The 26,356-nt window shown below is 41.9% G+C and overlaps 1 protein-coding gene across 9 annotated transcripts in view; it reads left to right on the forward strand.

Annotated features, from left to right (window-relative positions):
- The window catches only part of LOC105482759 (lysophosphatidic acid receptor 3), a 107,146-nt gene that overhangs the window by 40,141 nt on the left and 40,649 nt on the right, over nt 1–26,356 (forward strand). For 6 of the 9 annotated variants that reach the window (XM_024793066.2, XM_071088651.1, XM_071088821.1 and 3 more), the window contains one exon: nt 11,087–11,843. In XM_024793066.2, the coding sequence (XP_024648834.1) occupies nt 11,108–11,843 (736 nt within the window). In that variant the 5' untranslated portion in view covers nt 11,087–11,107. Of the gene's footprint in view, nt 1–2,910; nt 5,457–11,086; nt 11,844–19,653; nt 21,056–26,356 lie in introns of those variants that run through there. The other 3 variants (XM_071088611.1, XM_011743059.2, XM_071088762.1) reach the window with 3 other exon arrangements.

Genomic DNA, 26,356 nt, shown 5'->3' on the forward strand with positions numbered 1-26,356 from the left:
GGTTTTGGTATTTGTAAGGGACATTGAGGACATCAAAAGAATTGTGCTACTGGTCCATGCCCTTGGGAATGGGATGTATTCACCTTTCTTTCTCTGAGAGTTGTTTTATTTGTAATTAGGAAATATGTACTACATCATTCTAAAATATTTAAGTAAATCCGTAACATGTATGACTTTTCAAATGGCAGTTTTCATTGTTACTACAATGTACTTTAAAAGACAACTGTAGAGTTCTGCAGAAAAGCAGTGATATAGTCAACCTGGTAACTGGAGTGACGGGGAGGGGATACTATTTACAGAGTGAGGGCAGAGATCGTAGAAACCAACAAGAGATGGTACAGTGTCCCCAAGCTGGAAATAGCAAGGAGTAGTTAACACCTCTCAACCTGAAAGCTAGAGGAGGGAGAAGGGGAGTCTACCCTTATATAGAGGGATGCTTGACAGTGGTTAACCCAGCCAACCTACAGCAACCTGGAGGGGAGGAGGCAGGAAAAATCAACCTCACTCTCCTCCCACCTTCCAATCTCTTGCTGTGCCTGTCATTGGCAGAAGCTGGAAAGCAAGGAAGCAGTCTCTAAGGGCCAGCCCTGTAGGATACAGGGTAGGGAAGGGAGCTGGAGGATGCATGTGTTGAGATTAGGCACCGCATTCAAATGTGCATTATATTCATTTACATGACCTGGCTACCTTTACTACCAGACAGACATGGGGTAGGAGAGGGAGGCAGGCAGGAGAGGAGGAGTATGAGGTATGAGCCTTCCTCTCCAGTGATGGATGCTGCTTCCTGACCAAGGCATAGCATTCTCAAGGAGCCCCTCTGGCTTGTTTGTTTAGCAGTAACAGTGCTCTTCTGTAGTATCTTTGAAGCTTTGATTAGAAGAACTGTTTCCCACTACAGCTGTAAGCTTTAAAAATATTATTTTCCTTCCTATGTAGAGTTTGAGGATTCAGACAGGCACTAACCTAGGTGTGTATGATCTCCAGAAGCAAGAAGGAGTTGCTGTAGGTCACTGTGAACCTGTTGCTGGCAACAGGATTATTTGGAACAAACCATGTGGAGCAAGAGACTCCTGAGTATCCTTCTTAGGACAGGAGATGGGAGACAGGTCATGAAATGGAGTGAGAAAGGGAATACGGTACCACAGTTGGATTAGGACAGACAATTTAAACCAAAATTTTGTCTGTTGTGAATTTTACAATGTAAAGAAATAGAATTTCCTTTTCATGGGAATTTGCCTTAGTTCATTTTCTGATGCTATAAAACAGAATACCAAAGACTGGGTAATTTATAAAGAAAAGTAATGTATTTCTCAGAGTCTGGAGACAGGGAAGTCCAAGAGCCTGGCACTGGCATCTGGCAAGGGCCATCCCATGGTGGAAGGGTGGAAGGGAAAAGTGAGCATGCGAGACAGAGAGGAAATCTGGCCAAACTCATTCTTTTTAATCAGGAGCCCACTCCTGTGATAACAAATCCACTCTCACAGTAACAGTGTTAATCCATTAATCCGCCTCTTAAAAGTCCTACCTCTCAACACTGCTGCACTGGGGATTAAGTTTCCAGCACATGAACTCTGGGGGACATATTTATACCATAGTGGAAGTCATTGGTATAAACAAGCACTTTGAAATGTCTCAAAATATGTTTTTGCGTATGACAAGGTCCTTTGTATAAGAAGAATATCTCTTTCAGCTATGAATGTTCACACTTTAAAATCTGACATTCTCGGCCAAGCATGATGGCTCACGTCTGTAATCCCAGCACTTTGGGAGGCCAAGACAGGTGGATCATCTGAGATCAGGAGTTTGAGACCAATCTGGCCAACATATGAAACCCCATCTCTGCTAAAAATGCAAAACCTAGCCAGGCGTGGTGGCGGGTGCCTGTAGTCCCAGCCACTTAGGAGGCTGAGGCAGGAGAATAGCTTGAACCCGGGAGACGGAGGTTGCAGTGAGCCGATATTGCACCACTGCACTCCAGCCTGGGTGACAGAGTAAGACTCCATCTTAACAACAACAACAACAACAACAACAACAGCAACAACAACAAAAATTGATATTCTCAACCCCTTCAAACAGTAAAGCTACTGAAATGTGATTATACAATGGTCTAAGCATTATTTGCTGTATAACAGACCATGTCCAGTTATATTATGTATAAATAATATTAATTTTAAGCATTTTGATTAGCATATTTTACTTTTCCTGTCCTTTTATGAGTCAAGGGACAAAATGTATTGGTCACCTTTCTAGCCTAATGAGTTAGACAAATATTAAAATTTTATAATATATAAAGCAAACACAAGTAAATATTTGTGTTACGTTTGGATAAACTAAGTCAAGGAATTTGCTGATCACATAAAATTCATCTGTCACCTCTTTTATTTAGTTCAATTCTGTATGTTTTCATGTTTCCTTTCCTGTTTAATGAAGATGCTTAAGACAGTCTTCAGCCATCAGGAACATCAGGGGAACAATATCTTTGATTCTAGTTGTTTATTAAACAAGTCCTAGAGTAGAAGCTGTGTATATATACCAAGGCCTTCTGTAAACCCCACTTGATTGGGAGAGAACAGGAGGTGAGCCCCCTGACGTGCCACAAACTGTCCTCCCTGCCTACAGGGCTCCGAAACTTGCACTGACACAAGAACCTGCTTATTTCTGCTAAGCTCAGGCTGCAGTTTTCCCTGCGTGTCACCGTCTCTAAACTGAAGATGACCTGAGATGCTTAAGCTTTGCATTTGTATTAAGTATTTTTCCAAGCACACCCATTGTATGCTTGCCTCTTTGTGGCTTCTCCTCTTGGAACCTCTGCTGACTATGGAGACTTTGTTGCTACATGAAACAGGATCTAGATCAGAGCAACTTTAGGTGTCCGAGTTTAAGATTTGTTCTAAAGAGGCCTGGCGCCATGGCTCATGCCTGTAATGCCAGCACTTTGGGAGGCTGAGGCGGGCAGATCACTTGAGGTCAGGAGTTCTAGACCAATCTGGCCAACATGGTGAAACCCCGTCTCTACTAAAAATACAAGAATTAGCTGAGCGTGGTGGCAGGCGCCTGTAATCCCAGCTACTCCAGAGGCTGAAGCAGGAGAATCACTTGAACCCGGGAGGTGGAGGCTGCAGTGAGCAGAGATCCTGCCGCTGCACTCCAGCTGGGTGACAGAGCAGAGACTTGTCTCAAAAAAAAAAAAAATGTTCAAAAGAAACAGAGTAACCAAAGTTTAGCAACAGCTTTCTCAAGAGAAATGATCTAGAGAATAAAGATACATAAACTGAGTTGTAACCCTACCCTCAACAAGCACCCCTAAAATAAACATATTCGCTTTATCCAAGAATATCAGAGGCATCTCATTCTCAGTTACAGACAATATCTGTTTAAATTTAATCTTGAACAAATTGCCACTCCTCTGTTTATTTTACCATATCAAAGAGTAAAGTAACTGCTCATGAAACATAGGGGCTTTATTTATTTTAAAATTACTGTAGTGTTGTAGAGTCAACCACATGCCTCCTCTTGAAAAATTATTTTTAATATTTGTTTATTTACAGAGCAGTCTTCTGTATATGGAAAAATTGGATAGTACAGAGAGTTCCTTTATTATACCCCCTCCCACACACAGTGTCCCTTATTATTAAATCTTACATTACTGTGGTATATTTGTTACAATTAATGAACTGATAGGGATATGTTACTGTTAACTAAAATCTGTACTTTAGATTTCCTTAGTTCTTACCCCTGTCCTTTCGGTGTTCCAGGATCCCACCCAGGATACATATTCTATTTAATCATTATGTCTCCTTAGGCTCCTCTTGGCTGTGACGATTTTTCAGATTTTCCTTGTTTTTAATGATCTTGGTAGTTTTGAGGAGTACTGGTCAGAAATGTTGTAGAATGTTCCCCAACTGCGATTTATCTGATGTTTTTCTCATGATTAGCCTGGGGTTATGGGTTTTTGAGAGGAAGATCACAGTAAACTGTGATTTACTCTCTCATCTTCATCATGAAGTAACACATCTTATCAAGATTACAGACTAGCAACATGACTTAGCACTGTTGATGTTGACGTTGATCATCTGGCTGAAGTAGTGTTTGTCAAGTTTCTCTGCTGAGACGTCACTAACCCCGCTATCCCCTGCCCCGTTTCCATATTGTGCTCTTTGGAAGTAGGTCCCTATGTACAGCCTACATATAAAGGAGCTATGCTCCCCTCCTTTACAGTGGAATATCTATATTATTTATTTGGTATTCTTCTGCCTGGGAGATTTGTCTCATCTTTCCATTTATTATTTTATTCAATCATTTATTTATGTCAGTGTGGACTCATGGATGTTTATTTATACTTGGGGTTATAATCTGATACTACTTTATTTCGTTGCTTGGATTGTTCTAGCTTTGGCCATTGGATTCCTTTTTTGAAGTATTATTCAAAGAGGAGTCTTTGTTTCTGGTGTTCATACTAATAGGGAGAGGTCTCTGTTGTGAGACTGTCCTTCAGAATGACCCTGACTGGTCTGCTTAGGTGAGCTGCTTTTCTGGAGGTAGGGAACCCACTCCTTATACCTCTCAGCTTGCAGGACTTGGAGCCAAGTATACCCAGAGGAATGAATGGGTTGTGAAACCCAAATTGGAGAATATACAGAAGCATAAAGTAATAATACTCAATTTGGGTAAAGGTTAGGGGGCGTATAGGCATGAGTGCACAAGCATACTTCATTTAATTCTACATTTAAGAAGTATTTACTGAGTGCCTAATGTGTGCTGGGCATTGTTGCAGGCACCATAACAACATACATTGTCTGCCTTCCTAAGCATACCTTCATCAGAAACAAGGAAAATCTGAAAACCTGTCACACCCAAGAGGAGCCTAAGGAGACATAATGACTAAATATAGAAGTTGGGGGAGATAGACTGTAACCCAAGTAGATAGTTGAGGTAGGGAGAAATGCTGTGGAGAAAAATAAAGCAGGGTAAATGGCTTAAGGGCAGCAGCGGGTGGAGGCATGGGGTGGTCTTTAGAGAGTGGCAGGGAAGGGATCTCTGAGGAAATGAATCTGAGCAGGAATGAGGTAGAGAAATGAGCCCCCTGGGTAGCTTGGGGAAATGGCTTCTGGGCAGAGGGAATGGCAAGTGCAAAGGCCTTGAAACTAATGGCTAAAATGAACCTCCAGGATTTCATGTGGATTTAAATCTTCCATGCTATCCTGATTTTGCCGTTAACATGAATTATTAAAAGGAATTCAGTGAACAGATGTGATTGCTTACTCAGGATTGGTTGCTAGAGTACCAACTAACCTAACATCCAACTCCCATCTGGATAGGGTTTCCCAAGAGGAGAGGACTGGTCTGCATTTGTGAACCATAGAGAAAGAAGATATGCACAGTATTGACTGACCATGTCTTTGATGTAGCATACTTCTTCCTAGGAGGAAGAAGAGATTGTTATCTCTTCTTGTCTGGTAAGATGTAGCTAGAAATAAAAGCTGCTTGAGTGGTTTTCAAATGTCTTAATTTTCATAATTGTTTCCACATTCTGGGCTGGCTGGACATTTTTTCAGGGAAGCAAGTTTGGAGGAGTCTAAATGAAAGCTTTGCTCATGAAGTTTTCATTTGGATTCCACATATAGACTTTCTAAACCATCATTTTATGAAGTCTTAAATTACTGAAGTTTGAAGTTGTGGTAATTGCTCCAAAGTTTAGCATCTTTTGTTTCTAGGTTAGAACTATCAAACCCTCTAAACCTTTAGTATAAAAACAAACAAACAAAAAACAGCTTGGGATTTGACAGAAGTAAAGTTGAGCAATGCTAACCTCATCCTGAAATTGACCATATTGTATCCTACTTACCATAAAAGTTGAAAACATATTTTCAGAAAAGTGTCTTTTCTACCCTTCTTAGGGTTATTTAAGAAAAAAAAAAGAAAAGGCCAAAGGCTATTTAGAATGCCCTCTGTTTTTTATAGTATGGGGCAGTCTTTTAATGTGATTTGATCAGATCATTCTATTTTGGTAATTCTATAACTCTTGTAAGTATAAATATAGTCCTTGGTTCTGTCTAGCGTTTCACATGCCTGTGGAGAGAAAGTATAGTGTTGCAGATAAGAATGAAGGCTGTAGAATGAGGCTGCCTGAATGGAATCCAGGGTCTCCCACTCCTAGTTGTGTGACCTTAAGCAAGGGTGCTTCAGTTTTCTCAAACGCATAATGGGTGTAATAATAGTATCTACATCTTTGTTAGAAGGATACCATGAGATAATCCATGTAAAATGCTTAGTTCAGCACCTGCCACCGATAAGCACTCAAATATTAATAATGAAAAATAGTAATAATAAAGTAGAGATATTATGTACCTGAAAACACTTAGTTAATAGGCAACAGAGCTCGCTAATTGTCATATTTAGTGATTGATGTATAGGTCAGCAAAGGCATTTCACAGAACCTTTTCATTTTAGACGTGGAAAAAGATAGTGTAGGACAGAGATTCATTCATTCATTCAATAAATACTGATCTCGTAGATATGAGCATAATAGGCAGGTTCCCTGCTCTGCTGGAGTGGAACGGTCTAGGGGTGGGAGATGGACAATAAATTCTTAAACACAAAAGAAAATACTGGGTCACAAGCAACTGGGTAGCTCTGATGGAGGTAAACAAGGGCGCTCTGAGAATGAGAGCTATGGAGCTATCTTGAATTGGTCAGAAAAGTATCTTTGCGGAGGGGACATTTAGGCTAGGACTGAAGTAACTGATTAATTTGTTGAAAATCACAGAATCATGTTTTAAAGGTTAAGGGAGGCCAAGAGATAATAATAAATCAGTCATTTGTTATAAGCTTGCTAAAAGTTTTTGGTAATTTCTAGCTAAGACAAGATGGTAATCTGTAGATGATATGTGCTGGGGAGATCTGTGGTGATGGCATTAGGAAATATTTTATAGGAGAATTGGTGAAAGCTATATCCTGGTATGGTCAGGGTTTAGCAAGTCAAGTTTTGGTTATGCGAAGATTAAGTAGAAAACTATTTTATTTTTGTTGTCACTGAAACACCCTAAAGTGTTCTGGGCTCGTAAGAATAAACTGAACATATGCAAATCTTTGAGGCTTTTCCTTTGAACATTAATTTTCATTTTTCAAAGCTATAATTGTAGAAGGAAGATAGAATACATTAAGTAGAATATATGCTCCTAATTAAAAGTCTTGATTTACTTATTACAGAAAATGTGGTAAGAATTTTTTTAAAATGACTTGCAGTTCCACCATTCTTGACTATTTACATTTCGAGATTTTTTCATTATCTTTTTCTATATAGTCAACACACATACATTTTTGTTACGTGTATTGTGTAGTAAAGTAATGGCATGGGCTTTTTCTTGTATTACCACAACTTCATAATGGGTATGTTTTCGTGGACTGTATAGTATTCCATCCTGTGGAATCTTTTTCACCAATTTCCTATATGAAGTTTTTTTTGTCTCATTGCCTGTTTCTCTCAAAAGTAGGATCTGGAGCCAGGGTACAGTGCTCCTTAGTGGGAGTTCTGGCTAATCATAGTTTTTCTGTGATATCTCAGCTTTGTAAGACAAAATTGCTTTGCAGTCTCAGGGCAATTTTCACTAAAAACATGTCTTAAACTGTTTTGGTTTTGACAAGGGACAGTTGAATTTGAAGATTTTTGAAGTGAAAATCATTGAGGTTTTAGTGGTTGATATAATTAAAAATTTGACCACATGTAAGAAATAAAACTAAAATTGTAAGATCCTTCAAAATAAAATTAGGAAAATTTGAGCAGTATTTTTGTAGTGTCTTAATTCCACTGTCTTTGTGACATATTCATCTTTATATTTCTAATAAATTAGTCAAAGATAATATAACTTTTAAATTAGAAATATGTATGTAACATAGTAACATGTAGCAAAGTAAAAACATACATTACTTTTAATTAGAAAAGACACATAATAATTGTATTATTAAAATTTCGCATGTGGTGTCTTAGTCTATTCCTGTTGCAATAAAAATACTTTAGGTAATTAATAAATAACAGAGATTTATTGCTCAGTATTCTGGAAGATAGGAGGTCCAAGATCAAAGCATCAGCAGATTTGGTGTCTGGTGAGGGCCTGGTCTCTCATTCCAGAAGGAGGCAAATGCTGTGTCCTTGAATGGTAGTGTGGCAAAAAGGGTCTCACGAGTTCCCTCAGGCCTCTAATAAGGGCACTAATCTCATTCACTTCCCAATTACTATCTATTAATAACTAATTATATTATATATCATAACTATTAATTATAGATTATATAATATATAACATATAATTATATATTATAACTATTATTATATATGATTTTATGTAATATACAATATATCATTATATATTATAATTATTAATTATATATGATTATATAATATACAATATAATATGTAATTGTATATTATAATTGTTATATATGATAATATATAATATATAATATAATATATCATTATATCATTATATATCATAATTAATTACTATATATTATTATATAATATATAATTATAATTATATAACATAATGTTATATTATTATACTATATATCTATTAATACCTAATAACTATTAATGTCACTGCAGTTGGGGTTAGGTATCAACATGAATTTTGGAGGCACACAAACATTCAGACCATAGCAAGTGGTTCTCGGATTGTCTTGAATTTCTGTATACTTTCAACATGGTTGAAAGCTGTATTTCTCTTTAAATATTTAAATTGTATTTCACTAGATTAACACCTTGTATTTAACGCTCATATGCTGCTGGTAAAATTAAAAATACAATCTCTCAGGCTGGGTGTGGTGGCTTATGCTCATAATCTCAGCACTTTGGGAGGCCGAGGTGGGCGGATCACCTGAGATCAGGAGTTCGAGACTAGCCTGGCTAACATGGTGAAACCCCATCTCTACTAAAAACACAAAAATTAGCCGGGCACATTGGCACACACTTGTAGTCCCAGCTCCTCAGGAGGCTGAGGCAGGAGAATTGCTTGAACCCGGGAGGCAGAGGTTGCAGTGAGCTGAGATTACACCACTGCACTCCAGCCTGGGTAACAGAGCGAGACTCCGTCTTGGAAAAAAAAAAAATACTATCTCTCTGAAGTGCAGTTTGACAAGATATATCAGAAGCCCTTAAATAGATTTATATCCTTTACTTCAATTTGAAATCTATGGGTTATTCCTAAAGAAACAGTTGTCTAGGTATATAAAGATTAATGCATAAGAATGCAGCCTTGCTTATAAAAGTGAAATACAGGAAGCAACCCTAATGTCCAGTATTTAGGATTAGTTAAATAAGGTGTGGCCTATTCACATAATAGAATATTTTGAAGCTATTAAAATTGTACTATCTGTATTTTTAATTTGGGAAAATTATGATATAGTATAAATATGTGATATATGAATTTATTTGATATTTACAGTTAAATATTGGTGACTGTCTGCCAAAGAGAGTAATTTTTATTTCATCATTATGAAAATTGAGTCTTCCTTTCTTGTAATTGAAAGATACTGGAACCATTTGTCTCTTGAGACTACTCCCAGTTTTTTTTTTTAAGCATATAAAATGATATTTGCCTCCCATTTGCTATGGCCGAAAAGCAATATCTAATTTTTATGTAAAAGTATCATTATACCATTAAAATATAAGTTTAAAAGAAGACTGAGATACATTTCTATTTTGTACTACTTAATATTGTTATCTGGTCTTCTTGATTCTGGTTGTGGTATCAGGTTTCAGAATTTTCAGGAACTTTAAAATCTGGGGACTTCTACTAAGCTTTTACTGTCACAGCTCCCAGAGGGCTGCTCAGTCCCTCTGCCGACTAAATCTCTGGTTCTCCAGGGAGTAAGCTGCAGCCTCATTCTCAGTGAGGGAGCAGATGGTCATTCTTCCCAGAAGCTAGAACCCTGACGAAGCCCAGTCTTCTTCCGTAGGACCGTTCATGGCTGTGACCAGACCACTGTGAGGCAGAACACGTGGTTTTCCCCACCACGTGTAGACAGATGGGCATCCGTGGGGCCTCCACCCAGTCCTTCCTTGGCCAGGATCCCTCACTTTTGGGATTCAAGAGATCTTTTACTGAGAGGATTAGTGTCTTCCCTATCTGCCTGATGTCCCAGATTGGGGTCTTCATTCAGACAAGTGTCCCAAGGACATGTCCTCACTTAATGGATTATGTTCTTACATCCACATTGAGTTGGAGATCTGCCCCAATTCCAAATCTCAGTCTTGCCTGTGGAAGCCTGATCCTCCACCACCTGCCGTGTTGAGGAATACTGGAAAATCCAGTGAGCAAGTTCACATTGGTACAGTTTGGGTTAGGAGACTATAAGGAAGAAGTGAACAAAAGGTAAGGAAGGGGGGTACTGGGACCAAAGTGTCCATCCCTGCATCATATAGCTAATACGTGAATATCAGAGTTGTTTCTTGAAACCGAAAGATGGCAAAAGGAGGATCAGGAGTGGAATCAGAAGTTGTAGAAAATTGGTCTTTTGGGGAATCTATTTGGTTATGTGAATGGTAATTCAACTCCTATTATCTTGGGAAGAATGTACCTGGAATTACCAATCTGCCATTGATTAATGAACATATCCATAAATAACTAATGAACTGGGAGCCAGGAGAAGGCATTAATGTAATGTGTTGTCATTGTTACCAGTGCAGAGTGGATATTACAGGGCTCAGCACATTTGCCCTGTTGATGCCTCCATGATCATTCGTTCATTCATTCATTCAGCCAGCCAGCCAGCCAACCCATCAATAATTACCCGCCATGAGGCAGACAAAGCAACTGAATCCTAGGGTTATAATGGTGAACAAAATAGAGATACGCCGTCCTAACCTGAACTGCCTAGTCTGGAAAACAAACAATTAAAATGTGAGCTAAATGCTGTGGTAGGAGGTCAGGGGCTATGTCCTGGAGCAAAGGACATTTGCACTGAGACCTGACACTTCAGGTCTTCAACTCCCTTGATGGGAGTTAGCCAGAAGGGGCTTAGAAATAGCAATTGATGGTTTAGTGACTGATTTTACAAATGATATTTGTTTCTTCTTTAAATTTCTTTCTAGGATGTTCACTTCTTCTCCACAATGAATGAGTGTCACTATGATAAGCACATGGACTTTTTTTATAATAGGAGCAACACTGATACTGTCGATGACTGGACAGGAACAAAGCTTGTGATTGTTTTGTGTGTGGGGTCGTTTTTCTGCCTGTTTATTTTTTTTTCTAATTCTCTGGTCATTGCGGCAGTGATCAAAAACAGAAAGTTTCATTTCCCCTTCTACTACCTGTTGGCTAATTTAGCTGCTGCAGATTTCTTCGCTGGAATTGCCTATGTATTCCTGATGTTTAACACAGGCCCAGTTTCAAAAACTTTGACTGTCAACCGCTGGTTTCTCCGCCAGGGGCTTCTGGACACTAGCTTGACTGCTTCCTTGACCAACTTGCTGGTTATTGCCGTGGAGAGGCACGTGTCGATCATGAGGATGCGGGTCCATAGCAACCTGACCAAAAAGAGGGTGACGCTGCTCATTTTGCTTGTCTGGGCCATCGCCATTTTTATGGGGTCGGTCCCCACACTGGGCTGGAATTGCCTCTGCAACATCTCTGCCTGCTCTTCCCTGGCCCCCATTTACAGCAGGAGTTACCTTGTTTTCTGGACAGTGTCCAACCTCATGGCCTTCTTCATCATGGTTGTGGTGTACCTGCGGATCTACATGTATGTCAAGAGGAAAACCAATGTCTTGTCTCCACATACAAGTGGGTCCATCAGCCGCCGGAGGACACCGGTGAAGCTAATGAAGACGGTGATGACTGTCTTAGGTGGGTAAGAAAAAGCCATCATTCCCATTCATTCAGCAAATCTTTACTGAGCATCTACGGTGTACCAGGCACTTACTAGGCAGTAAGAATGCAGCAGTGAACAAGAGCGGACATAAATCGCCACCCACCTGGAGCTTACACTCTAATAAGGAAAGACAAAATAAGTATTCTAATGGGGGTAAACAAAATAAGTAAAATAAGATGAGTCTCCTATGGAAAAATGAATCAGGGAAGGAAGGAAAACTAAAGCAGGGAAGGGAGCTGAGGAGTGCTAAGCTAAGCAGGTATCATTTGCACTTTAAAAAAGTGTGGTGAGCGATGCCTGGAAGATGGCTTTTGAGCAGAGGTGTGAAGGCAGTCAGGGGGTGAACCATACTGGTGTCTGGGGAAGAGTGTTCCAGGTGGGAGAAGCAGTAGGCACAGGAGCCCTGACCAGCAAGGAAGCCACTGTGGTTGCATGGATCAAGCAGGGGGAGTAGGAGAAGATGAGATCAGGGAGCTGGTGAGGTAGGGGGTGGACTACTCAGATAATGTAGGGTCACGTGGTTATAAGGACTTAAGCTTTTCATTTTTTTTCTTTTTTCTTTTTTTTGCCAGAGCCTTACTCACTCTGTCACCCAGGCTGGAGTGCAGTGGCGCCATCTCAGCTCACTGCAACCTCCACCTTCCGGGTTCAAGCGATTCTCCTGCCTCAGCCTCCCAAGTAGCTGGGATTACAGGGAGCGCACCATCATGCCCGGCTAAATTTTGTATTTTTAGTAGAGATGGGGTTTCTCCATGTTGGCCGGGCTGGTCTCAAGTGAGATGAGAAGCTATGGGAAGGTTTTAAACAAGGGAGTGACATGATCTGACTTATATTTTAATGGTATCTCCCTGGCTACTGTTTTAAGAAACTGCTATAGTGAGGCAATAGCAAAAACAGGAAAACTGTTTAACCTACTTATGCCTGGTGTTCCATTATTGGAATGCTAAGCTTGTGGGAGTTATTTATATCCTACTGCTCAAAGTCATTGCCAAGTTCTGATTTTTCACAAAAAAAAATTTGCAACCTCTGGCATAAATGGGTTAATAGAGGATTTCAGTACTTGGAAGAGATCACCATTGCCAGATGGTAGTTGAAGGTGATGGTCAGATTCTGTTTTTTTGTTTTTTGTTTGAGACAGGGCCTGGCTCTGTCATCCAGGCTATAGTGCGGTGGCACGATCTCAACTCCCTGCAACCTCTGCTTCCTGGCCTCAAGTGATCCTTCTACCTCAGCCTCCCAAGTAGCTGGGATTACAGGCCTGTGCCACCAGGCCCGGCTAATTTTTGTAATTTTTGTAGAGACAGGGTTTCACCATGTTGCCCAGGCTAGTGTCGAACTCCTGAGCTCAAGCCATCCGCCTGCCTCAGCCTCCCACAGTGCTGGGATTACAGGTGTGAGCCACCGCACCTGGCCAGATTCTGGATATTTTTTAAAGGATTTACTGATGGGTAAGGTAGAAGGGAAGATGAGAGGTGGAGGAGAAGATGAGGAATGGCATTAACCAAGATGAGGAAGACTGAAGAGGAGGAGGTTTTGGGGGAAGATCAGGAGTTTGGTTTTGGACAAGCTAAATTTAGGAACCTATTAGACATCCAAGGGGTGTGGCAATTTTATTGAGTGGACAGTTGGATGTATGACTCAGGAATTCAAGATTTAGGTCTGGGCTGGAGACGTACATTTGAGAGTCCTGGGGGGAAAGTGGTATTTTAAATCACAGGATTGCATGAGCTCACCGTGAATGTGAATGTGGATATGAAGGAGAGGAGGACCAAGGATGGAGCCATAGGGCAGGCCCTCCAGTGTAAGGAGGTCAGGAGGTAAGGGGCAGCCAGCAAAGGAGCCCTAGAAGAGGTGGAAACCCCAGGAGACTGTGGGGAACTAGAAGCAAGAGAAGAAGGCAATTGAGGAGAGGAAGCATTAGCAGTGTACTGACACTGAGTGTACCTCTGAGAGGTGGCGTAAGACCAGGTGTTGCTGGCCTTACTAAAGTGGTGGACTTGTGCTGATCTTGAGATCATCAAATTTGGTATAGCCAAGAGCCTGATTGGAGTAAAATTAAGAAAGAAAGAGCCTGGGCAACATGGCGAAACCCTATCTCTACAAAAAATACTAAAATTAGCTGGCCATGGTGGTGCGTGCCTGTAGTCCCAGCTACTTGGGGAGCTGAGGTGGGAGAATCACTTGAACCCGGGAGGCTGAGGTTGAATGAGCTGTAATCGCACCATTGCACTCCAACCTGAACAACAGAGCAACAGCCTGTCTTTAAGACAAACAAAAACAAAACCAAAAAAAGAAAAGAAAAAAAAAAGGGAGGAGAGAAAGGCTGTGAGCCCTGTACCAAGAAGACATGTGGTTTCGTAGAATTTTCCCTTTGTTTTATTTTTTCTGAAGTAGGGGGCTATTGCCCCACCTCCCCAGTTCTGATTCTGGGTTACAGGTAGAATTTGTAATGCGCGGGCAAGCGAGAACTTCTGTGGTTTCACAGACCTTGTCTTGTAAGGCATAGAGGGCATTTCTCACTGTGTGTGTGGCTGCAGCCATGGGGACTGTTGCTGAGAGAGGTTCGGGAGTACATTTCTGTCTCTGCTCCTTATAAGAAGGAATTATAAAACGAATTATCAGGTGGCAGTTCATAGTGGAGGATACAGAGTGTGTGTGGTGTAGTATATAAACCTTCACGGTGCCTCTAGGTCCTGAAACTGCTGGTAAGATTTGGAGGTCAGCAGACACAGAGTGTGATTGTTAAAATAATTTCAAACTGAGGATTTATTTAACAAATATTTATATAGTGCTTAATATGTGCCATGCATTGTCCTAAGTGGTTTTACAAACATTAACTTATTTAATTCTCATGGAAACCCTGTGAGATAGGTGCTACTATTATACCCGTTTACCAGATGGAAAAACTGAGAGTTTAAGCAGTGTGTCCGGTCTCTCAGCTGTTAACCAACTCACTGTGCAGCTGGCTTCCAGAGTTCACATGTTTACCACCATGCTCTGTGGCTACTTTTGGTTTATTTGGACTTCTTACTGCTCATCTTTTTGTCCTGTTTTCTGCTTTAACACCGTTGACACTTTGGTAAGAAAATGGACAAGACCAAGAAAGAGAGGGTTCACATTATTCGGCATTTCCACTCGAGCTGGAGAAGATACTGATGTTTTTGATAAAGAATGGACTTTGGTATTTACAGATAGTGTCAATGAACTGTGCTGCTGTTCTTGCTTAACTTGTAGGCATAATCATTTGCTTGGCTATGTGTCTTGAGAAATTACCTGCCTGCTTAAAGAGAAAACTTTCTTTTCTCATCATATTATAATATAGTACACAGCATGACAGAGACAAGGATTCCAAAACCCTAGGTGAAGAGAACAGGACCCTTTGTGAGATAGTCATGGTTACTGGCTTCAGTTTTGTATGTAATTTTGTCTGCAACAGATATGGAAGGGGTTAAAAGAAAGGAGCTGGGAGGTTTTGGCAGGTGTGGTATTGGCTAAGAGAAAAACCAGAATCAACAATGAAATTTCCAGGTAGGATAAGAGAAGTCGTGCGATTGAGATAAGACAACATTGGAGATTTGGTTAATGGAAGGAAGACAGTTTGGTGTCAAGGACCTCAGAAGTTCCTTAATGGTAAGACGGAGGAACCTGGTGGAAGACAGGAAGTTCAGGGACAAGGGAAATGAAACTCAAGAGCTAGGTGGTGTAAGGCTTAAGCCTTCTAGCTCCTGATTTCTCTGGATAACAGAAAGATTTGGGTTTTAGCCCCAATTCTTTCATTTTCTACAAGGATGATCTGCAGCACATCGGCTCATCTTTTCTTGGTTACATTCCCTCATCAGGTGGCATAGACCATCTTGAAGTTCTTTACAAGTTACGAAGTTCAGTTATCCTTTATAACAGTTAGTAACCAAAGGTGGGAATGAAAAGGAAGAGCGGAGGGAGAGAGAGGGAGAGATTGAGAGAGAGAATATGAATCTTGTGGGGCAACAGCAAACACAGTTCTGTGGATCCAAGCACAGAGCCTCTTTCCTTGACAGCAGCACCTACCACAGTATCTTTCTAGGGAGAAAGCCCCCAGTTCCCTATCTACTACATGTAAGAATTCAATTGCCTAAAACAAGCATCTCCCAAATGATAGTTAGTATATTAGAAAAATCAACAGTGCTGGCATTAACCATCATATAATCACTGGTTCTGATTATGTGGAGATGAATAGCTTAATACTCATGTCTTTAATAATTGCAGGATTAAATGTCTTTATGATAAAATGTTAAACCTTTCCATTTACTCCTTGATACATATTTTGTAGGAAAGGTTCATTTAAGATTAAATCCGTCCGGGTGTGGTGGCTCACGCCTGTAATCTCAGCAGTTTGGGAGGCCAAGGCGGGTGGATCACTTGAGGTCACTTGAGGTCAGGAGTTTGAGACCATCCTGGCCAAAATGATGAAGCCCCATCTCAACTAAAAGTACAAAAATTAGCTGGGTGTATTGGTTAGCTACTCAGGAAGCTGAGGCAGGAGAATTGGTTGAACCCAGGAGGCAGAGGTTGCAGTGAGCCGAGATGGCGCCCTGCCCCACCAGCCTGGGTGGCAGAGTGAGACTCTTTATCAAAATAAATAAATAAATAAATAATCCCAAAATTTCTTCCAAACACTCTTCTTTTACGTATTAGAAAGTCAGTATCTAAGTACATTTTAACTGTCTGTTAAACAGTATCTAAGAGGCACATGGTTGCGTGAATTCAGTGAGCTTAATCTTATTTCAGAAGAGGAAAGGATGGACGGGGGCTGTTGAATGTGGAGATGGCTTCTTAGTGGGCTCAGATGCAATCTGGAAGGATAGATGGGATTTGCATGGGCTGGAGGAAGAGACATTCTAAGAGGGAGAAATGGTATACTCGGAAGTGTGATGGTAGAAACATTTAAAGCTTGTGCATTAACATGAGGAAGTTCCCACAGAGCACAAATACTTTGCGGTGGCGCAGTGGAAAATAGCTCACTTGTGAACCAGCGAAGTTTAGTTGGTTATCTTCTTTGGAAGGAGAATAGATCAGATGACCTTTGTGTTCCTTTCCAGCTTTAGGATTTTGGTTGAACACAGAAGCTAACAGCATGGGGATTCAGACTCTTTCCTTGAGCGTAGTGGTGGTAGTAATGATGGTGATGTGAGTTTTCAATCTGTGTGTGCATGATTGATTGGAAAGGCATCTAGGCATCATGTTCTCGTTTCAGCAGCCCTGAGGCAAAATGCTTGCTCACTTCTAGGTTAGAGTGTGTGATGGGGCCCTTTATGTGAAAAAAGTTGCTTATTGAATGTTCTCGTTGAAAAGACATTGGAGACATATGATCCTGCTTTCCAAAGAGCGCCAAGGCCCTGCCTAAGAAAGGGTTTTGAAATCTTACTTGTCAACAAGCCTAATCAGCTACGGCAACTAAACACACAAGAAACCCCATATGGAAACGTCTCATTTATTGTCAAACAACACACCATGTGAACTGTGCGCACAGAAATGTGTTGTTGTTTCCAGAAAATGGGCTGGACTTTCCTCTATTTTGCAGTGTCTTAAAATACAAGAGAAAAGAAAGAGTGAAGGGATTTGCAAACCATTCTTTTGAAGGCTTCCATGAACCTTCCTGTCTTTTAGTGATGGTTTTCAAACTGTAAGTTTTGATGCACTGATGAGATCGTAAGCAACATTTTTTAAAATGACATAAAAAGAAGAGAAAATGTCAGAGTGTGTTGCTTTTAACAGGTGTCAGTGTTGTTTTATAACCTTTCTTTGTGTGCCTGTGTGTGTGCTGGGTTGTGATATAAAATGTATTTCCTATCATGAGTTATTGTCAAGAACGTTTGGAAAACCATGAGGGTGAAGGTTTCTTTTTCTGCCAGAAATCACTGAACTCTTTTAAAATATGAAACATTATCATTGTTAGGGGACTTAGAACAGGGACTTAGGGCTTGGGGTAATTAAAACAGGGAGCTGGTTGTTTTTCTTCTCACTTCTTCCTCCCTCCTCTCCACTTAGAATGATACTAAATCTTCCTCTTCTCTTAGGGGAGAGAGGAAGAAGGCAAAGTAGCAGTAAGCAAAGAAACAATAGCTCAAGTTCTCATGCTAGGAGAAAATAGGTGAAAATTAAATACCATAAAGAGCCTTGGTAGAGTACTAATAATAATCACACATGATGTTTCTGCAGTACTGTGTCTTTTTCAGTTTTAATACACTGTTCTCTTTGATCTCGTGGAAATCCTGCCAAGCAAGTGGTTAAGGTATTATTATCTGATTTTCCTGCAACTCCCCTGGATGTATCCTATACTCAAGCTATAATGAATTATTTGTGCTTCCCCCATTTTGACTCTAAACCTTTGCAGATCTTGAGATACCTTTCCCCTAGTTCTGCCTGGGAAACTCCCATTCATCTTGAAAGACCTAACTCAAAGGTCTATCTTCTTTGAATCTCCCTTTGCCCTGTTGGAGTAAATCTGATTACTGCCACCCTTGGGCCGCCTGTCAGTCTTGTCCATACAACAATCAATGTACTTAATTGTTTACATGCCTTTATTTTGCACTAGAGTATACACCCTTTGAAGTCAGGGACTGTACCTTATTTATCTGTCTTTACATATCTAACAGCGAGTACTCTCAGCTAGCACCCTATCTGGCACACACTTGTTGAGAGGTACTACAATGAATAAATGAGGAAATTGAGGCTGAGGGGAAAGTAAGTGGCTTTTCAAATGCTGGAGCTAAAAGCAGAACCCAGGTTTCCTCACTTCCACCTTCGCCTTAGATGGGCTCTGGCTGAGACATGCCTGTGAGGTAGACAAGGGCAGGGGAATAGGCGAGAATCATGTTCTTTGTTTTTTTTTCTGAGACGGTCTCACCCTGTCGCCCAGGCTGGAGTTTCAGGGGTGTGATCTCAGCTCACTGCAACCTCCACCTCCTGCGTTCAAGTGATTCTTGTGCCTCAGCCTCCTGAATAGTTGGGATTATAGGCGTGTGGCACCATGCCCAGCTACTTTTCTTATGTTTTTAGTAGAGATAGGGTTTCACCATGTTGCCCAGGCTGGTCTCAAACTCCTGGCCTCAAGTGATCTGCCCACCTCGGCCTCCCAAAGTGCTGGGATTGCAGGCATGAACCACCATGGCTGGCCCTTGTTTTATTTTATAATTTTGTAATATGAGAAACTGAGGTCTCTGAAGGTTAAGTGATAGTATTATCTTGAGAAGGAGGAAATAAATGAGCATTTTTTGAATGCTTATGATGAGGTCAGCGTGTTCCATGCTTTTAGGATTTTATTTCACTTAACCCTCATAACAACTCTATGCAGATCTGTTTTTTTTTTTTGTTTGTTTGTTTTGTTTTTTTTGAGACGGAGTCTCGCTCTGTCGCCCAGGCTGGAGTGCAGTGGCCGGATCTCAGCTCACTGCAAGCTCCGCCTCCCGGGTTTACGCCATTCTCCTGCCTCAGCCTCCCGAGTAGCTGGGACCACAGGCGCCGCCACCTCGCCCGGCTAATTTTTTGTGTTTTTAGTAGAGACGGGGTTTCGCCGTGTTAGCCAGGATGGTCTCCATCTCCTGACCTTGTGATCCGCCCGTCTCGGCCTCCCAAAGTGCTGGGATTACAGGCTTGAGCCACCGCGCCCGGCCTGCAGATCTGTTTTTAAGACAAGGAAATTCAAGTGGACTTAGCCTCTTGCCCACAGACGCATATTGATAAAATTATTAATAGTTAATATTCGTTGTGGGGTATACTAATATTTATATGTTTTATTTCATTTAGTATTCATGACAACCCTGAGGGAAGTTCTGTTATTACCAGATGAGGAAACTGAGGCCCGAAAAGGTTCAATGTCTTGGTTGAGGTTAGTAGCAGAGCTGAGATTCCAACCCCAGGAGATTGGCTCCATACTCTACTCTTCAGAGTCAGTTAATAGCCTCTTGGAAGTGAGGGACTGGAACGATGTGGACCCAAGTCATGAGATTTATAACTTGTATCTCCCTTTGTTTCTATAAAGTTTATTTCTATAAAGTCACATGCTCTGTCAACATTTAGCTCGCCCTTGATCCAAATGTTTTGCAGCATGCTATTGACAGCTATGAAAACATCTCCTGGAAAATGACAGCTCTATACTCTTCAAACTTTATGCTTATTAAAATCCTTGGTAAGAGTAGGGGCTTTGGAGTCGGGGGGAACTGGATTTAAATCCTAGCTTTGTCAATTCCAAGTTGTGTGACCTTGAGCAATTCATCTAACCTGTCTGTGCCTTAGTTTTTTCATCTGTAAGAAAGGGATAATAGTATCTTTGGCATGGTGAGGTTTTGGGGATTCAATGAGATAATGCACATAAAGCACCTAGCATAATGTTTGGTACATAGTAAGTACTGAGTAAGTATTAGCTATTCTTCGACCTCAGTTTGACTCTAAAGAGCCATACCCTGTATTCAAGCAGAATGCCCTTTTATGTCCAGTTCTATCACCAAGTAACTTGGACACAGGGACTAGAAGCCTACTGTTGGTGCCATCATGATGGAAGATTTTATAAAATGGACAAGTAGCCAGGAGGAAGCTGACTGGGTGTGCTTTGCAGAGGCTGTCTTGACAGATGGCAAATGGTACCAGCTCTGTTACTGGAAACCCAGGACAGTCTGAACACATGGTCACCACAGAACTGAAAAGCTCTGTGCTTGCATTGCTAGTCCCTATAAACCACCCTCTCCCCCATGAAATTCTGTTAATGATTCCTGCCTCTGACAGATGATCTTTCCATTAATAATTCATTTCACTTTTGCGACATTTATGAATAAAACATTATAAATGAGACCCTGGCCACCAAGCATTAGCTTGACAAGAGTCCTGTGATACAGCACCAACATCTTGTGTATAGAGCTCTATTATAGGATGGTCCTCATAAGAAACTGTCCCCCTCTTGCTGACAAATCCTTCTAGAGTAGCTAGTTCATCAGCTGCTATTGTCACCTTTGCTAGGACTGGAAAGTTTGCCCTGTGACTGAAAAGACTTGGGACCAAAACACAGGCCTTTTTATACTGTTCATAAGCTGCATCAATGAACTGTCCTTACTCCATTAAAAGAGAGAGAGAGAGAAAGAAAACAGTACATTTGCCTAATTTCGTGAGGAATTCTGAAACATTTGTTTTCAGCTTCTGTGGCCTTGTAGTTGCTTCTGCAACACAGAAGCCTGCTTTCAATGTTTACTGCCTGCATGCCTTAGTAATCAAATATCTGTTAAAAAAAAAAAAAAACAGTTAAAGCTTTGCCTTAAGAAATGCTGAGTGAAATGAACAGATTGTTGGCACAAAGGAGCTCTCTTGTTGCTGTGCAGAGAGTCATATCAGACGGAGAATGGTTCTTTTCAGAGTATCCAGGCACCAGTACTCAGTTCATTGAGTCCGGGGTGTTCATACTTTTGTCTTGAAATGGCGAGTCCCAGGAGCACCTTTGTCACAGATGATTTCCTGTGTGCGTCATGGCATTGCTACAGAGGCCTATTGGAGGGAAGCATTTGCTCTCAGGGCAGGCTGTCAGTCGGTGGGTGCAAAAATGCAGTTGCCACTCAGTTGCTGCCCCTACGCTGCTGTTTGACACATCCCCTCTTGTTCTGAGGGGGAATGTGGGGACTGAGACGACCTCAATGTCTGATGCTAGAAGGAAGACAGCTTCAAATGAAAAAAGAAAATCCCTCATATGGCGCTCCATCCCACTTGTTCAAATGCCATCTTGACACCTCTTCCAACACCACATTTCTAGGAGTCTGTCTTCTTTCTTCTGTCTCTGCCATATGTAGCCATTTGTTTCCTCAAGTCTGGCTTAGTTCTTTCTTTTCCGCCCATGCCACTGTTTCAGACACCTCCCTTTGCAGTCAGTTCAGAAGTGCTTTTCTCAAATCAGTGTTCTTGTTTCCAATGTAACCGCTGCCCTGCCCTCTTACTTCTTCCACTTCCTCCGGTCCAGACCCCTTCAGTTCTGTTACACCAGATGCACTTGGCTTCTTTTATTCCCCTCTCATGCCCCCTTCTTCAGAACTTCTGTCTGGCTTTTCTTCTTTTTAAAAACCTGAAACCTTCCTCTTAAGCTGAAACAAACAATTATTGAATATTTTCTGAGTGCAAGCTACAGAAACATTTCTCATATTTGACCTCTTTGAAAAGAAGGTTTGGGGAGAAGTTCCAGTACCCAGCTACATCCAACCCTTCTGCCAACACCCAGCCTCCTGGAAGGTTTCATGTTCCAGAACTCAGGAACGCCCTCTCTTAGGGCTTTGATTTCTGCCAAAGGAGAAATGTGGTCATCGTCTGTGACTCAGGCGTCACATCACCAGGCTAATTTAACATCTGGAATAGTATGGTGTGTGCTGGCCAATGGTAGAATTTTATCAAATTCCATGTTAACATTGTTTGTACTTTGAAAATTTCAGCTGGGGACTACTATGTTCAGTGTGTAGCTATGGCAAACATGTTGGGTGGGAATTGGGAGTAAAGGGTGTTTGCTGGAATTATGCCCTGTCATGGACCTAGGGATCAACACAGAAGCTGGGATAAGGGGTAAGGGAACCAAGAGTTATTGGCAGGAGTCATCTTCCCTCCTGCACTGACAGGTGTCCCTCCAGCCCAGCCACCTGCTCTCCCTCACCACCAGATTGTTGTTAACTCTGCAGAGTATGTGGTGGAAAGATCCCATTACCGCAAAGAATATCTGCTGAGAGATTTGACCAAGTTCACCTTGTAAGTTCCTGCAGCATTGTGGCTGCAGCTCTGGACCTTCTAGTTCCTGCTTCTCCTAGTGGGTCCCAACTTCTTGCCTTGGCAAACTATATCTGTCCTCGGATGCCTGAGTGACAGTGAACCACAACAGGGGTTGTTTGTTTTCATCAAGTCAGAGAATTTACTGCTCCGTGGTGAACCTATTTTATTCTTTATGTTTTTTCTGCATTTTATATTTTGTCATCGTAAACGTTTATTGACTACCTTCCTAGGTTTCAGGCAGTGTTTGAGACATGGCCTCTACCCCAAAGGCACTGTGAATCTGTGCTTACTCTAGTGTTTTATGGTTGTCAGGAAATGACCAAGATTTATGAGTCAATGGTTGTGTCACATGAGAGATAGATGACGTGGAGGTAGACCTGTTCTGTATGGCTTTTCCTGTGTATGACTAATAGAGAACCCTATTTCCAGGCTTATTTGAGGAAATGAGAAACTTACTCAAAAAAGATAACTGAAGGCACAAAGAAATATACACAAGGGCCAAATGAGGGGGCCCAGGCTGGAAAATGCTGTGGGCTTGGATGGTCCATGGAGGCCTCTTCGAGGAGGTACAATGTAAGCCTGATTTCAATGTAACAGGTGGAGAGGAAAGGGCAAGGCATTGCAGATAGGAGGAAAGGCAGGGTGGGAGACAGGTATACATATGTCTAGGGAGGCCATGCCAGGGTCGTGGGTAGAAAGGAGAGACTGGGCAGACTGATTTCTGGAATAAGGAGTTTGTATAGTAATGCCATTCTAGTTTGAGAGACATACTGGAGCCAGAGAATGGAAGGCCTTGGATCCTAGGGTTCTGTGGACTTCATTGTCAAATATCTAACAGAGACCAGGCAGATAACATGGGTATGTGAGTTGGGTCTGGAGTGGATATAAGGAAATAGGGAGGGGTGGTGCCTGTGGCTAACTAGACAGATCATGCCCTGTGTAAAGACAATCAGTTTCATTTTTTTGTTAAAAGACCATGCAGGACAAATTAAATAGGCCTATGGCCAGTCTTCAGCCCACAGCTGAACTACCTCATCTGGCAAGAAAGAGCCCATGTAGGATCTTGAGGGTTGAGAAGGTGGGAGTTGCGAAATGCAAAGCAGGGTTTTAGAAAGATGAGAGGTGGGTTGGAGAGGGAGAGATCACTTAGGAGACAATAGGAGGGTCCCCAGGATCTGGGGATGGGAGGTAGCTCAGATGCTGGAGAGAGGCGGAGCTGGTCCATCATGGTAGATGCTGTAGGAAGGCACGTTTGTCAGCAGTAGCTAGAAGGCTCATCAGGGGCTGCAGGGGAGGAAAAGAGAAGCAGGCCAGTGGAGTGTGAGCTTATGGAAATCTGGCAGGAGGCAGAGATAGAAGAAGAAGGAAGAGGGATCCATCATGGGAACTAAAATTCAGAGGCAGGGTCAGGCAAGAGCAAGACCTAATCAAGCCTTGCCACTTTCCCCAAGGTCTTTGAGCTTTGCCCTCTCTCATTCTCCAGTTGACCTCCCGATCTTTGTTTTCTTCATCTGACATGAACTCCCTTAATTTCCCTCCCTTCATATCTCAGTCCACCTGCACAGGTCACATCCTTACCGTCCTGGCTTTTCACTGGGGCCTGTTCCTTCCAGCCAGGAGCTGGGGGAGCCACGAGCCTACTCTTGTCCTTCTTCTTGCTTTCCTATGAGCTTGATCATTCAAAAACGTAAGCCCTGACCTTAACTCCCCTTCTAACTACTGCCCTGTCTCTCCTTCCCTTCATTACCAGACTTTTGTTCTTGTCTTTTTTTTTTTTTTTCTTTTCTTATTTAGAGATGGGGTCTCCCTATGTTGCCCAGGCTGGTCTCAAACTCCTGGGCTCAAGCGATTCTTCCGCCTCAGTCTCCCAAAGTACTGGGATGATAGGCACAAGCCAATGTGCCCAGCCGATTTTTTTACTCTTATTTATTCTCTTTTCTTAATACTTCAAACCATAGTAAGCTAGCTTCTTCCTATAATATTCTAATACAACTGTGTTTGATTAATCCACCATTGTCTTCCTAGTTGCCAAATTTAATGATCTACCTCGACCTTCCTGTTACGCGCCTGCTTGCTTCATGCTCGCTTTGATGGTATCTTCCTCCTTCTGTTCTTTCTCTGCTGCTTGTGTAGTCTCTCCCATTTCTGACCATCTCTGAAATGCCCTTTGTTCCTTCTCCTTTGGGGCCCCAAGTTCTTTCCAGGTGATTTTACTCCTGCAGCTTGAATCAGCCCCTCCATGTGAATGTCTCTCAAAGCAGCCTCTCCATCCTCAGCCTCTCAGGAGATCCCAATCTCTGTTTCCAGCTGCTTTCAGGTGCACACCTGGATGTCCTGGAGGCACCACAAGCTTCAGCTGCCCTGCAGACCTGCTCTACCTGTTATATAGGATCTCTGCAAGGGGTTCCATCTGCCTTGCCTTCCAAGCTGGAAAGCTTGGTAGGACCATCTCTCTCACCACCTATAACCAATTAATCACCAAATCTAAAATTAGTCACCAAATCGGCCGGGCATGGTGGCCTATGCCTGTAATCCTAGCACTTTGGGAGGCTGAGGCGGGCAGATCATGAGATCAACAGATCGAGTCCATCCTGACCAATATGGTGAAACCCCGTCTCTACTAAAAATACAAAAATTACCTGGGTGTGGTGGTGCATGCTTGTAGTCCCAACTACTCGGGAGGCTGAGGCAAGGAGAATCTCTTGGGCCTGGGAGGCAGAGGTTGCAGTGAGCTGGGATCGCGCCACTGCACTCCAGCCTGGTGACAAAGTAAGACTCCATCTCAAAAAAAAAAAAATTAGTCACCAAATTTACCTCAGTGGTGTCTCAGATCCTACTACATGCCTTTAGACCAAGACTTGCTGTGTGTTGCAAGATCATCTCCGTCTGGATTCCCTCCTCCAGCATTTTCTTGCTCCAGGCCTTCCCCTACCACCAGGTGAGGCATTTTCCTAAAAAGCACAGTTAGCTCTGATCTTTTCTTGTCTATTCTTGCAAACTGGATAAAGCCCAAATTAGTTGGGATTACAAGGCTGCTTTCCCAGTCCTGTTCCCAGCCTCCTTTTCCATACACTCCCCCGACACAGCCCCTGCTTCTGTCATGCCAAGCTTCTCACTGTCCTGCACATGTGCAGTGACTGCCTCAGTCTCCTCGAAGTTTTCTGTAGCATGGCAAACCCTTGTCCATCTTTCAAGATCCAACTCAAGAGTCGGCCTTCTCTATGATATTTTCTCTGACTCCCCAAGGCAGTTAATTATCCAGTGCTTCTGTAGTATACTATTTATATATTAAAAGAATTAACTCATAAAAGTAACCCACTCTATTAAAATGTATTTGCTAAGTGCCTCTCTTACCAGACTGTGAGCTTCTCAGGGACAGGACTGTGTGCATGTGTGTTTTCACTTGTGCAGTGCCTGGCACACAGTAGGCATTCAGTAAATGTTTATATAATGAGCCAACAAACATGCTTATTGGGTGGGAGCTGGCATGGGAACTGGCAGTTAGTGGAGGAGTCTGGTCACAAGAACAAAGGTTAAGAGGGACTGGGAAGGAGAATGTGGAAGAGAATCGACATTTATGAAGCACTTTGAATTGCCAGGCATTTTTATGTATAATTGTCTCATTTCTAATAACAGCTCGTTTGTAATAACAGCCCTATGAAAAAAAAGGGATTTAAAAAAATTGATCACCAGTTTGTGCCGGGCATTTATATATACTCTG

The sequence above is a fragment of the Macaca nemestrina genome, chromosome 1 (assembly GCF_043159975.1).
Source record: "Macaca nemestrina isolate mMacNem1 chromosome 1, mMacNem.hap1, whole genome shotgun sequence".
NCBI lineage: Eukaryota > Metazoa > Chordata > Mammalia > Primates > Cercopithecidae > Macaca > Macaca nemestrina.